The 14,206-nt window shown below is 44.1% G+C and overlaps 1 protein-coding gene across 3 annotated transcripts in view; it reads right to left on the bottom strand.

The window, feature by feature from the left end:
- Nucleotides 1-14,206, bottom strand: part of ambra1a (autophagy/beclin-1 regulator 1a) — a 72,855-nt gene that overhangs the window by 28,539 nt on the left and 30,110 nt on the right. For all 3 annotated transcript variants that reach the window (XM_048973070.1, XM_048973071.1, XM_048973072.1), the window contains exon 12: nt 4,775-4,885. In XM_048973070.1, coding sequence (XP_048829027.1) covers nt 4,775-4,885 — 111 coding nt within the window. The remainder of the gene's footprint in view (nt 1-4,774; nt 4,886-14,206) is intronic.

Here is a 14,206-nt window from a genome sequence, read left to right as displayed (position 1 = left end):
GACAACAGCCATAAACATTAATAACATTTTATAAGTGTGTCATGTGACACACACTCACACACACTGAGGCAGACACACATTCTCATACACATAGACTAAAGTAGTGAATTATTTCATCACAAGGTAACACTGTGGATTAAAAAACTGTCAAAAGAGTCCATGGAATGGTAATGGGTGGTAACCATTTGTATTTGTAGGTTGATGCAACGTGAGATAAAAGTTTGAACATGTCCCAAAATAAATGTTAAGTAAAAAGTTTAACAATTATACCTGTATATACAATACTTGTATCATTTACAAGTTATTTCTTAAAATATGGTGCAATGCCGAATCGAATCATGTATGCAGTCTTATCCTTGCCACATGCGAAACTTTTAGCTATATCAGAGTCAGTGAACATGCTTCCGAATAGTTCCCCAATACCCTCATTGTACGAATGATGGCTAGCTGCAGTGTTCAGGCACCAGAGAACTTCAGCTCTGAGAGCCGATGTTGGTGACAGTAAGGTCTGCTGTCTGTCTGCTGCAGCCGTTTGCTGCACTAGTGTGCTGCTGAGGTGGTGAGATGGCAATGTTTGTGCTCGTAGCTGACCTTATGCTTGCATTAGCCCTGGTCCGTGTAGCATCACAAACAACGAAATAGGGACGTGCTCACCCAGCGCGCGAATCCATTGTTGATGACTGGCGGATTCCCGGTGAGATTTGATTGCGGTAACACCATTCCAGGTTAGATTTAAAGTTTTTTTGTTTTTCATATACTGCAGAATGCTTTCCGGTCTTTCCCCAAGACTGGTATACGCCAGTCTTTAAATGATGGGCTATCAAGCCAACTCTTAGTAAACTTTCATTTCCCCACTTCACCACCAAGTGGCTATTAGCTCATTTCAGAGGCTCTGCTAATATCAACACGTTAGATCACCCTGGCTCAACGGAGGTAAAAGACGGAGGAATGGCGTCCGTGTCATGCTGATAAGCTATTAATTCCGATTCGGGTCCTGCAAGCATGTATATTATATATTTTTTAATTAGATGAAGTCAAAATCCATTTACTACCTTTTAATACATTTCAAGAGCCATAATTTTTTATTTACTACCTTTTACTGCTTTTTACTACCGCAGAAAACCCTGTAACTTAATTTGTTCCAAGTCAGACATATAATTCAGCATATAATTCATCTAATTCAGATATATCGTTGAAGCGTTTCGTGTTGAGAGGTATTCTGTCTTATGGTTTATACCCTGATGGTTACATTTACAAACTCTTTTACACATTTACAGATCTGATTACGCACATATGGTTTAAGATAGTCACACAGCTCTCCATACACATTTGCAAATAATTTTGCTACAATAATAGCCCCATATTAATACGTCTACAGGTGGACATAAAGCAGTGTTCATGCTCAGAGAACACTGGCTCAGAGAGGGATCTTAATCTACGGGATTGGGGGAGGTTAACTCCAGTACACCATCAGAGGGCTGATTTACTTTTAGATTTTCACAGCTCTTCCCTGTATTTGAATGGCAATCTCACAATGAAAGGAGAATAGTTAAAAGAGTATCATGGCCAACATACTGAACACCACCCTGGCCTTTGGGCCTGACTAGTTCTAATAGATTTAGTATTCTATATAATGTAATATCAAACCTTCGCTGTCCATTGTAAAATACTGTGAGGATGAATCCTGATCGCTGTCACCAAAAATCCAGTGTTTCAGGAGTGTGAAATCACATAAGGAATTGCGCTTTTGGTACTTGAAGGTGTTGGTATTCCACTGATGTAAAAACTGGTACCGGTGCCGAGTGACATCACAATGCGAGGCAGGGTATTTTGTACTGAATTCAAAAAAATGGTTGTATTATATTATAGGGCTGGAGGACAAGCTATATTAATACCAATATCCCATGTTATGCACATGCACCTCCTACATCCCTAGTCAGCGTGATTAAGATCTGGTTTTTTCTTACTTTCGATATACAAACGTGGACAAATTCGTTGGTACCCTTACAGCTCATTAAAACAATGCTTCATTTCTCCTGAAAAGTGATTCAATTAAAAGCAATTGTGTAATGCCTTTAGTATGTGATAGAGTAAACCAATAAAATTGTGAAAATAAATGATTTGTTGTTTATTTTACAAAGATATGCTAAAATAGTATGGACAGATTCATTAGTACCTGTAGAGACTATTTATCCTTACATTATAGTTATGTTTCAAACTAGTATTAGTGTTTAACCTTAATAAACCTTAAATAAAACCTGCTGTGAGTGCCAGCAGAGAAATTTGCCAAGATTCCATGTGTCAAAGGACAGATTGGGAACAGAGGATCCAGATGCAAAGCAAACAGCTGGCCAAGACACTAAATGGGGATCTAAGAATGGATGCTGCAGTTTATCCTGGGGAGTGAAGGGAAAGGCAGGTACTCGTGCAGATGCAGGGATATTAGTACAAGCACAAACATTCAGAAGGGGATCAGTACACACACACACTCACCGTGCTGAGGACCAAGACATACACTCACACCTAACCACAAAAGAGGGAAACCAAACAGGCGAGGAAAAGTGGGGCAGAAGAATGCTCGGTGAGTAGACGGCTGTCAGTACTCCGGTGAATGTGACCAGGCGACAGCGATCAGGATTCATCCTCACAGTATTAATAGAGAAAAATTTACAGCTAAAGAATCTTGAGATAAAATGATTGAAAAAAATTGAGATTCACATTTTAGCCAAACTAGGGGTGGGAGGTACATGGTTTTGATGGACACTCCTGACATCCAATGGAGATACTCATTAAACAGATGAATACATATAACATCTTTTCATTGGTCAAGTAGATGTCAAATATTGTCAGTAGATAGAGGACAATGGGTGTATTCCGTTTATAGTAAAAAGTCACAAATGTCAAGAAGTGACAAAATGCATGCAGCACAACATGGCTTATGCTTTAATATGTAGCAATGGACACAATGGGCTCTCCTTAGTGGCTGCTACCTTTGTAGCACCCTTTGAATAACTTTTAACCTGTAACACTTCTTGCGTGACATTAATAGCAGCAGATACTACCAAAATCCCTACAATTAAACCCTAATCTAACATATTCCCAAAGGATCCTACACAATGAGGTTCCCGATGCCTTATGAGCTGCAGATCCTGCATCCAGGATCATCTGTACAAATTGTAGGTAACATGGCCCCTCAGACCACCTAGCTCCATTTGATAAACAGTCACCCAGACAGGCGTGTGATTCGCGTGACCACTCATCCAGATTTCCTCTGGACAGTCTGGTTTTGCAGTCCTCTGTCTGGACTGCTATTGGGTTCCCTAGCTCCTTTCCCCCCTTGCATCACTCTCCCCCACCCCCAGTCGCACAAAAAACATCACCAAGCCCCCCCCCCCCCCCCACGCAATTTTTCAATGCTGTTTTCAAGATGAGATAATTCTCAGCTTCCATAGTATGTGCGTAATATAATCCTGCCAGTAATCATTAGGCAGTATTACTGTCTTCATAATATTAGGAATGAGGAAATTAAAGATTCCATCTGATTCTCCCCAATACAGTGTCAGTTGAATGGAATCACCAAGTTTCCATAACAATCCCTTAAGGTACGTTCACACCATGAGCAGTGAGAGTGTCAAAGCGAACAGACCTAACATTGTGAACAACCTTGTCCCCACCTACTCCATCTATGTCAGAGAGCATTCACAGCGTTTGCTAGCGTCAAGGACAGGGTGGCAAGAGCTTCAGTGTTAGTGTGAATGTACAGATCCACAAAAATCATACACAAATCAAGAGTGATAATAATACTATTACCATTAATGTTAACCTTATTGGCTATACTGGTCTTACACCTTAATCATCATCTAAACTTCCAACAGGCTATTTCAGAAATACGCTGGCATGATATGCAAAATTATGACCTGGCCATCCCCAGGGATTCCCAGTGGGGTTTGACTTTACCTTCCAGCATGCACAGTGTTAGTAGAGTGGGTTTACCACTAAGTGATATGTGGTTAGACCTTCAACTAACTGCATTCTAAGAGAGGAAAAAAACTCAATATGGCAAATTCATTAAAGCTACTTGTGAAGAACTTAAAGGGCAGCGATCTACTCTGTAACAGCCTGTACTTAAAATCTCTCTGAATAATTCAGAGATACTTTAGGGGTTTGCTCTGAGAGAGAGTGGGGTCTCATTCACTGAGGACAACATGAAAATGTCATCAATGATGTTTCAGGGTCCCACTCCTGGTGGAGGTATACATATACGAGAACATCTGCGACGTGTCTCCAATCCTGTGTTTGGAAATCAACCCCCCCCCCCCCCGAACCCAATATGCAGCCTACAGATTTCTCAGAATTGCCACTATACAATATTAAGGGCATATTTCTAGAAAGACATACCAAAAGCTGGCATTCCTAGCAGTCATTCACACGCATTAATACATTCAGTACAAGCAGGGAAATATCTAATGTTAGCCATTACTAGGAGACAATTCTACATGCAAACTACTTATTACATATAATGTGTGTGGGCATTGTCTATTCTCCCATAGTTAATGAAAGCTTTCTCAGTCTGAGGCGGTACAGTAGTTTCGATGACCATAAGAAAGCAGTCCCCCCCCCCCCCAGCGATCTTTCCTCTCTGCATACGGAGGACAGCCATTCCTGTATGACTTCTTCAGCTCTATGTACACATGCAGCATGCTATTGCTGTTGATATGACCAGAAGCAAACTGGCCAATGAGGCACCACATCAGAGGCAGAGAGTGCTCCTTACCATTGCTAATCTCCGGCAGATCGAAGTGAGTGAAGTCCCACCACTGTAGGCGGTAGGTGGTGTTGGCGATGTTGCTGGCAACGGCAGACTGGCCATCTCCTATCACAGCACCTGGAAGACAGTGGGCCCAGAGAGGCTGAATCACGACACAGTCCCAGAGGGAATGCTATGAAACTCTGCCAGATGATAAAATAAATCAAAAGATTGTGCACACAAATTACTATCTAAAGGTAGTGTAATCTGGGGAACACTTAAGGGAATTTAAATAAATGAGGGCAAAGTGATGTTTAGAAAAACAGAGGCTCTACCGTAGGTGCATTGACAAAGCACTGAGGAAGGTGCTGTGGTTTAAATCAAAACAATTCTCATGGAAATGATGTTCTTAGTGTTCAACACAATTAGGGCTGGAAGGATGTGGATACTGGTATCCCCTTGAAAATGCTACATGCCAGGGTGTAATCAAAGCTGTACCACACCGTTACAAGCAAAGCCTATATCCATGTCAATGACCAGTCTGTGGGCTGGAGGCAGTTCTCATACTCAGGCTCACTTCTAGCACCTGTCAGGATCCTCTCCCAAAGCTTAGGATCATGCTACATGCCTTCTGCTCAACATTCACCTTACTACCCATGCCACGTCAGATGCACTGATGAGGCTGCCCTCCTCAGCACTCAAATGTGAATATTATAAATGCATTACCTGCTAAAAGCATGCTAAGATGGCCCAGAAGTGTTCAGAGCTCAGTGATTCCTCATGCATGTGAAAGCTAGATAATGAAGAAGCAGGGCAGGAGGAGTATTGTGGCCTTTCACTATGATGGACAGCAAGGAAATCAAATGAGCGAATACCTAATCCTGAACTCTCAACAGAAGCACAGGTGACCAGACCAAAGGTATATAGTTTTAGGGAGCTACATTAACACGAGGAGAAAGAGCAGATTGGAAAAGCCCATCATGCCTGGGGAAAAATGTAAGAGAAAGAAGAGGAGGAGAACAACCAGCAGACGAATGAAACAATCACAATGACGAACATGCCAAAGGAAGCCTGAGGAACCAGACGACAGACAACATTCCGTCTATATAGTCAACGGCAGGCAGTCGATGTAGATTTAAAGGTACAGTAAAAATGACAGAAAGATGCTAAAGGGGTCCAAATAAAACCGGCGTGTTACAAAACCACAAAGCACAGAGCAGTATCATGTGAACACAACAGCAGCACTACTTGAGAACAACACATTGTAAAGCAGGCAAGGCAGACCAGGGCGCTGACAGCAACCCGACAAGCGGCTAGAAGGTAATAAAACTAAATAAATAAAGAGGCAGTGGCGCACATACGCACCCACCCACCCACCGTGGCAGTGGAGTAAAGGCCAGCCATGCACCGCCAGGCAGCGTGACGGAGACGGACACGGACAGGACCACTCACCTGGAAACGGCACACACGGCTAAAGCCCAAAACAAGCAATCAGAGCTTATATGCCTTGGGAAAGGGATTCAGGTACACACCTCATGCTAAACTAACCCAGCAACGATGTTCCTGATGGTGCCTGTCTATCTACACACACCCTAGTTACAAATTCAAAGCTTTTATACTTGTGGGAAGCTGAGGAATTTTAAAGTTTGCCAGTTCTGTAAATGTGTGTGTTGTTTTATGGTTAGTGTCTGCTGGACACCAGGGGATTAGTGATAAATTGACATTTTTTTGGGTAATATGTCTTTAATATCAGACAGAAAGGTGTAGTTGCTTGAAGGGCCAGTTCAGTATTACTAGAGCTATCTATTCCATCTAGGTGGTTCTGCTGGCAGTTGCCTAGTTGTAGATACTGGTCATAGAAATGTTGGTCTTCTCAAATAAAATGGGGGTGAATTCTTTCTGTTGTGATTAAAGTGGCAAAAAAGTACATTTGAAAAATGTAACTGCAATGTCTCTTACTAGAAATTATGACCTGATTTCTCAAGGAAATCCACTACAAATTGAATTTGTAGTGAACAGTTTAATGTAGGAACCATTTTCTTTTACCAAACTCTACAAACTAATAGTATCACTGCACAGAAGATATCACAGGGGTGCTCATGCTCATTATCTTCTGCACATTGATACGGCTGGTGTGTGGAGTTTGGCAGAAGAGATTACTTTTTTCATTCTTTCGGTGAACAGTCCCTGTAAAGCTTTTATTCAGTGCAAAAGTTAACGCATATGTATTGGCATATTAGGGTGGCAGTGATAGAAATCTTTAAAACCAGGATTAGTTTAGACTGGAGCCTTTTCCAGCCAATATAGTGCAGAAGGCTGGGCACACCCTGTCCTGTTTCAAGAGGTAAGTTTGATTTCTCGTCAGGAGTGAGAATGGGGGGGGGGGGGTGGGGGGTGGTTAAGGATTCTTTGCCTAGATGGAAATCATGGCTCCTCCCTCTCTGAGCCACCACAGTCCCACAGCCATCAGAGTCTGCCCAAGCAGGACTGCTCCAGCTGGCACTGACAGCAGCATCTCGCTGCTGCATGCATGCAGAACAAACAGGTACCTGGGGATCTGCTACGCCGGCTGTTGTCAGAAGTCATAGAACAGCCATTAGGACAGCCTGATGCCAAGGGCGAACTTACAGCTAAGAGAAGACAAGCCGTCAGATGCTCTACATTAAATGAAAGCAATGCCTCTCTCACATGCGCTTGGCATCTCTTGTGCCAATGCTCCTCCTGCCCCTCAACATGGCTGTACCTTCAGGTGTGATGCTGCTACCACACCCGAAACAGCTAGGTTACTTGACTAGCTCCTACGAGTGGCCTACCAATCAGAAAAAACGTAGTGGCAGCTTTTGCTGAGTAGAGAGACCCATAGAGGGATTTACAGAGCATCTGAACTTTGACAACAAATGAAATGCTCCCTCTGGCCAGTGAGAAACAGGTCCTGCTTATAGGATGGGGACGGCAAGGCCGAACTAGCATGGACCATACCACGGGGGCACAGTGAGTTGCCCCAGCATGCACACATAGGATGCAACTAAAGGCACGCGGCGCTGCCCTGCTTAATTCATGAGACAGCTATAATGAATATCCTCCCGCCAAATTTCAATTACACGCGGGGCTGAACCATAAAGCGGCTCCATTAAAATGTTTAGCGATGCCAATCTGCAGTTCCCTTAAACTGCTTGATGAGGCTTTGTCTGAATTACTATTCACTCCATTCAGTTTTTTAGATGGGTTTTCAATTGGGGTGTAACAAGATCTCGCGTCACAAGATCTCGCAATATTACAACATGACGAGATTTCTCATAGGGAGCGAAAACTGCTCTTGCGAAGGTCCTGCAAATCAGGTGCTGTAAGCATGTCGGCGTCTGAAAAAATAACCACAGTAGATGCCCCAGACACTTAAATCTTTTGTGTGGCAGCATTTTAGGTACCCGGCAGAAAATATAAACAGTGAAAGGGTGGCAAACAAAACACAAACCAAACACAAGCATTGTAGGAAAATAATGTCGTACACAGCGACTAATGCTACTTACTTAAATCCACTGCACCGGTGAAGAAAACGTTAAAACAAAAAAAAGTTTATGTTTGTTATTTATATTGTTTTATTTTGAACTGAAACATTTTATGGTGCTAGATATTTGTTCTGTTCTTTACTGCATATGATGATGGTGATTTAACACCCCGTTACGCCCCTAGATTTCAACCTTGCAAACTGAGCACTAACAACGTCCCATTTCAATTTTGCAGCTCAGTTAAGTAAAGCCTGAAAGGGGCAACAGGAAGGAAGGGGGGCACAGCCTGAGCACCACTCTGCTGCCAGTCATAGGATTCCCTCCAAGCGAGATGCGAAAGCATCAAAGCAAATGCCTGGGGAGAGCAGACAGTGAAGGTCCCTGCAGCCTGTTCAGCTGGCTGCAACAAAGCAGAGACCGCAGCGGCTGTCTGCGGGTGGAAGCACTCTGCTCACCCACATTCACCTGAAACGGAACTACAGGTGCCTTAAAAATTTTAGGACAAAGAAAAATCTTTTATCAGGCATGGGATCAAGTGTCAAAGGTGCCCTCTTTTTGCCATCACTGTGTGGCACTGCTTCAGTTTTGGGGTGATTGGTCTGAAGAGTTAACAAATCGCACTATAATTCAAGCAGTAGTGCTTAGTGACGGGAGAGAAAAGGATTGGATGATTAGACGCCTATTCTTGTGAATAGCATAACTATTTGTTATTATTACTTTACCTTATGACCACTTCACGAAAACATTATATGCATGAAAATCTATACCTGGACTTTTCAAGATGGCGCCACGAGAGTGGCAGCTAGTTACAGCAGCTCTGACCACCTTCTATTCTTTTAACCTATCTTATCTATTTTCCTTGTTTTTTTCACCTTTTCTTTCAACTAATCAAAAGTATGCTAGTCAAAGGCAACTTGTGAACTTACTTTTATGTTTTTTAATCATTTACGGACTGTTTTACCCGGTACACGGAGATTCTTCAAGCAGCGGCTTCATTGTTTACACTCGGGATCAGCTGTTAGCGCTTCGTAACCAGCCGATACACCCCAGGGAAAGACCAGAGATCCCCAGGGAGCTGCGGCGGAGGAGACGGGGCTGCAGAGCTGGAGTTAAGTGTCGAGAGCGGAAGAGAAGGTACAAACCATCTGTACCCTCGATCATTATGGGGAATGTTAGATCTCTCCCTAATAAGATCGATGAGTTAACGGCGCTGACAAGACTTCAGAGAGAGTACCGGGAGGTGAGCATGATGTGCTATACAGAATCTTGGCTGACACACCTCACTCCAGACTCACACGTAACTGTACCGGGATTCCACCTGGTGAGAACGGACCGAGATGGAAAGGAGACCGGCAAGAAGAAAGGTGGGGGGATTGTGATGTATGCGAACGAGAGATGGTGTAAACCGGGGCACATCAGTGTTAAGGAGCAATGCTGTACACGGGATGTGGAGCTATTGGCGGTCAGCATCAGACCATATTACCTGCCGCGGGAATTCACGCAAGTCATCGCGATAACTGTTTACATTCCGCCGACGGCAGATGCGGCAGCAGCATGTGAGACAATTCACACAGTGGTGTCCCAGCTACAGACATCACACCCCCAAGCCTTCTTTTTCATCTCTGGGGATTTTAATCATGTTTCCTTGTCCTCAACTCTCCCTACTTTCACCCAGTATGTGGACTGCTGCACCAGGGAACACAAAACACTGGACTTACTGTATGCAAATACTAAGGACGCTTACAGAGCATCAACCCTCCCCCCACTGGGTCGTTCAGATCACAGCCTGGTCCATTTGGTTCCCTCATACATACCTTTAGTATGCAAACGACCCCCCACTACAAGGTATGTGAGAGAATGGTCTGAAGAGGCGAGTCTGGCACTGAAAGACTGCTTCCAAACCACAGACTGGGAGGTGCTATGCAGCCCACACGGGGAGGACATTGACAGTCTGACGGCCTGCATAACAGATTATATCACCTTCTGCATGGATAACACTGTACCGACTAGGAAAGTACGGTGTTACTCCAACAACAAACCATGGCTGACTCCAGACCTGAGGACTCTGCTGGAGCAAAAAAGGAGGGCTTTCAGATCCGGAGATCGAGAGGAAATTAGGAGAGTCCAGAGGGAGCTAAGGAGAGAGATAAGGCGGGGAAAGAACAGATACAAGAGGAAGCTGGAGGAGCAGCTCCAGCAGAGCAACACAAGAGGGGTGTGGAAGGGACTTAATATCATCACCGGAAGGAGCAAGGCGAGTGGAGGGGATCCGGAGTCTGGCGACCAGGATTGGGCTAATAGATTGAACCAGTTCTTTAACAGGTTTGACTCAGTAGCCCAACCCCCCCCTATCCACCAGAGCTCATCACACCTCCTTCACACCTCCCTGCAACCCCCCACAGTAGTCACAGCACCGGGGATATTGGCGGCACCTCATCTGCCCCCTTTGTCCCCCAACGGCCTTACTGCCCCTCCCCCCCATGCCGTTCAGCAGGAGTCACCCACCCACAACCTACACTGTGGCCTCTCCATCACAACTGACCAGGTGCGGAGTCAGCTGATGAAGATGAAAACCAGGAAGGCCGCAGGTCCAGATGGAATCAGCTCCAGACTGTTGAGGGACTGCGCAGGTCAACTGTGCCAGGTCATCACATACATCTTTAACCTCAGTCTCAGTCTGGAGAGGGTCCCCGTTCTGTGGAAGACGTCCTGCGTGGTGCCGGTCCCAAAGACAACGCACCCCAAGGAGCTGAACCACTTCAGACCTGTTGCCCTGACTTCACACCTGATGAAGACCATGGAGAGGATTGTACTTCACCACCTTCGCCCGCTAGTCAGGAGGGATCTGGACCCGCTGCAATTTGCCTACCAGCCGAACATCGGGGTGGATGACGCTGTCATCTACCTGCTGCATCGGGCCTTCTCTCACCTAGAGACGGCTAGGAGCACTGTGAGAGTCATGTTCTTTGACTTCTCAAGTGCCTTCAATACAATCCGGCCCTCAGTGCTGAGGGGGAAGTTAGAGGGAGCGGGAGTGGATCATCAGTTGTCTGCGTGGATTACGGACTACCTCACCAGGAGACCCCAGTATGTGAGACTCCGGGACTGTGTGTCTGAGGTGGTAGTCTGTAGCACGGGGGCCCCACAAGGAACAGTACTCGCCCCTTTTCTCTTCACCCTATACACTGCGGACTTCAATTACAACACGGACACTTGCCATCTACAGAAGTTTTCAGACGACACTGCCATTGTTGGTCGGGTGTCAGAGGGGAACGAGCTGGAATACAGGGGGGTCATCGATCGCTTTGTCAGCTGGTGTGAACTGAACCATCTTCATATTAATGCCAGCAAGACGAAGGAACTGGTGATTGACTTCAGCAAGAAGTCTTCTCCTACTACACCGGTGAACATCCAGGGTCTGGACATTGAAACGGTGAAGGAGTACAAATTCCTGGGTGTTCACCTAAACAACAAACTGGACTGGTCTACAAACACTGAGGCAGTTTACAAAAAGGGTCTAAGTCGTCTTCACCTGCTTAGGCGGCTAAGATCCTTTGGGGTGAACAGGACTCTCTTAAGGTCCTTCTATGACACTGTGGTAGCATCTGCTATCTTTTATGCTGTGGTCTGCTGGTGTGGTGGAATTGCAGAGAGGAACAGGGGGAAATTGGACAAACTGGTGAAGAGGGCCAGCTCTGTCCTGGGCTGCCCACTGAAATCCATCGAGCAGGTTGGGGATGAGAGGATGCGGTCTAAGCTAACATCCATTATGGACAACACCTCCCACCCCCTGCATGAGACTGTACGAGCTCTGAGCAGCTCATTCAGCAATAGACTTCTACACCCACAGTGTAGGAAGGAGCGCTACCGCAGGTCATTCCTACCAGCGGCTGTCAGACATTATAACAGTTTAGCGTGAGTATTTTTTACTCATATATGTTTAACTGACATATCACATGCTGTAACCAGGATCATTCACACCCCACCCCACCCCCGCACTTGTGTACATATCTCTGTACATTTTGTACATATCTCTGTACACCTTTATTTATTTCCAAAACTTTTTGTACATTTGTATTTATATCTTTGTGTATCTACCTGCTCCTATTGTTCTGTATTACGTTTTTGTGCAAGAGCTCTGTAACACCTAAATTTCTCATTCGTGGGATAATAAAGGTTTATTCTATTCTATTCTACTCTAAAATCTTACTCATGATACACCCCAAAACAATTTAAAACTGGAAATCAAAACAGAGGGCATCCTGGAGCAACTTTCTTCCATAGAAGTCTAGTAACCAGTCAGCAAAAAAATATTATTGGGAAATACTATTAGTTTGTACAATTTATGGTTGGAGAATTTGTGTCACTTAGCCATAGTCTAGTCCAGTCCAGCTAGTGGTCATATATGAGAGAATAGGCATAGATCCGATGAATCCAATTTCATTAAGACACATAGTGCTTCAAAGGCCTGATCCAGCACTCGGACCAAAAGCTTCACTTTCAAGGGTGTGTATATATTTAAATGTGTATGTGTGTGTGGTCCAGGTATACATTACAATGGGGACATTTGGTCTTAACATGTTATTTTGACGCTGTTGATGTTATTTTTACTTCATAAGGAAGTTAAGACACGCTCATGATTCAAAACAGATTCAAACACAGCTTCTTTCCACAGGCAGTCAGATACACAACCCTTCCTCCCCCTTCCTTAGACTGAGGTACAATGAACCCCGAACCCTAAAATTGGAAGTTCATTAACTTGTTGTCACTTTTATTTTTAATACTTGCACTTTATATTATTACCATTTTGCACCTCTACTTCTGTATATTCTGCTTATTATTTATGTCTATGTTAAGTTTAAATTTATTGATTGCCATCAATCCCAGAGCTGCAAAACAATCTTTTGTTGTTTATAAACACTGACAATAAAGATGAATTCTATTCTTTTATTCTTAATTTTTTCGGTCCTTGCAAGCAAAAATTAAATTTTATAAAAATCTGTGACAGCAATCAAAAAATTTAAAATTCTGAAAGACTTGTATTTTGTTTGGTTACTTATGGCTAAAGCTGGGGAGCAGATAAGACTGTCATTGTCGAAATTAGGGGTTTGCCCATAGAAATGAACGGACTGTGCACACAAAGATATGAATTCAGGTCTGGGTGTTTATGTGTGTGTCTGTGTGTGTAAAGAGGAGCAATTAATCCTGTTATCATTCAGAATATGATTCAGCCATCAGGCAAGATTAAGTCACTTGAACTGTCGAAGCATCTTAAAGACCGACATCCCGAAATTTCACAAGGTCAGTAAAGTTCGCGTTCCAGCAACTATTAAACACTTATCAAAAATGTTAACTTGGCCAACGCACACCTTAACATCAGCTGTTTATCTATAAGCAGTTAGCCAACAAACACATTAGCCATATGTTATCAGTAAGGTAGTGGATAGGTGCAATGGCTAATAATAAAATAATATATGTGACCGGTGCTGGCAAAATGTACCATCCACCCAATTCCACCGCTTATCTGGGTCTGGGACATGGGGGCAAAAGTCTTATCAGAGAAGCCCAGACCACCCTCTTCTCAGCCACCTACTCTGGGGGAATACCAAGAACAGGGCTATTCAAATCGCGGTTCTCAAGGTCCAAGCACTGTCGATTTTCCAGCCATCCTTTACCTGCAAGCCAGCTGAGAAGCTTCCAGCCAATAAGAATCAGTAATTAATAAACTACTTGGAAATTAAAATTAACAACTACCTGGAAGAACTCAAAACAAGGCCTGGGTTTGGAATCAAGGTCCAGATTTGAAGAGTCCTGACCAATATGTTCCCAGGTCAGCCGAGAGATACCATCTGTCCAGTGTGTCCTGGGTTTGTCCCCGGGTCTCTTTCTGGTTGGACATGCCTGAAGCACCTCCCCAGGGAGGCGCCCAGAGACATTCTAGACTATCCTAGCC

Source organism: Brienomyrus brachyistius, chromosome 13 (assembly GCF_023856365.1).
Source record: "Brienomyrus brachyistius isolate T26 chromosome 13, BBRACH_0.4, whole genome shotgun sequence".
Lineage (NCBI taxonomy): Eukaryota > Metazoa > Chordata > Actinopteri > Osteoglossiformes > Mormyridae > Brienomyrus > Brienomyrus brachyistius.
The sequence above is the reverse complement of the archived record's forward strand: the minus strand, read 5'-3'. Positions and strand labels throughout refer to the sequence as shown.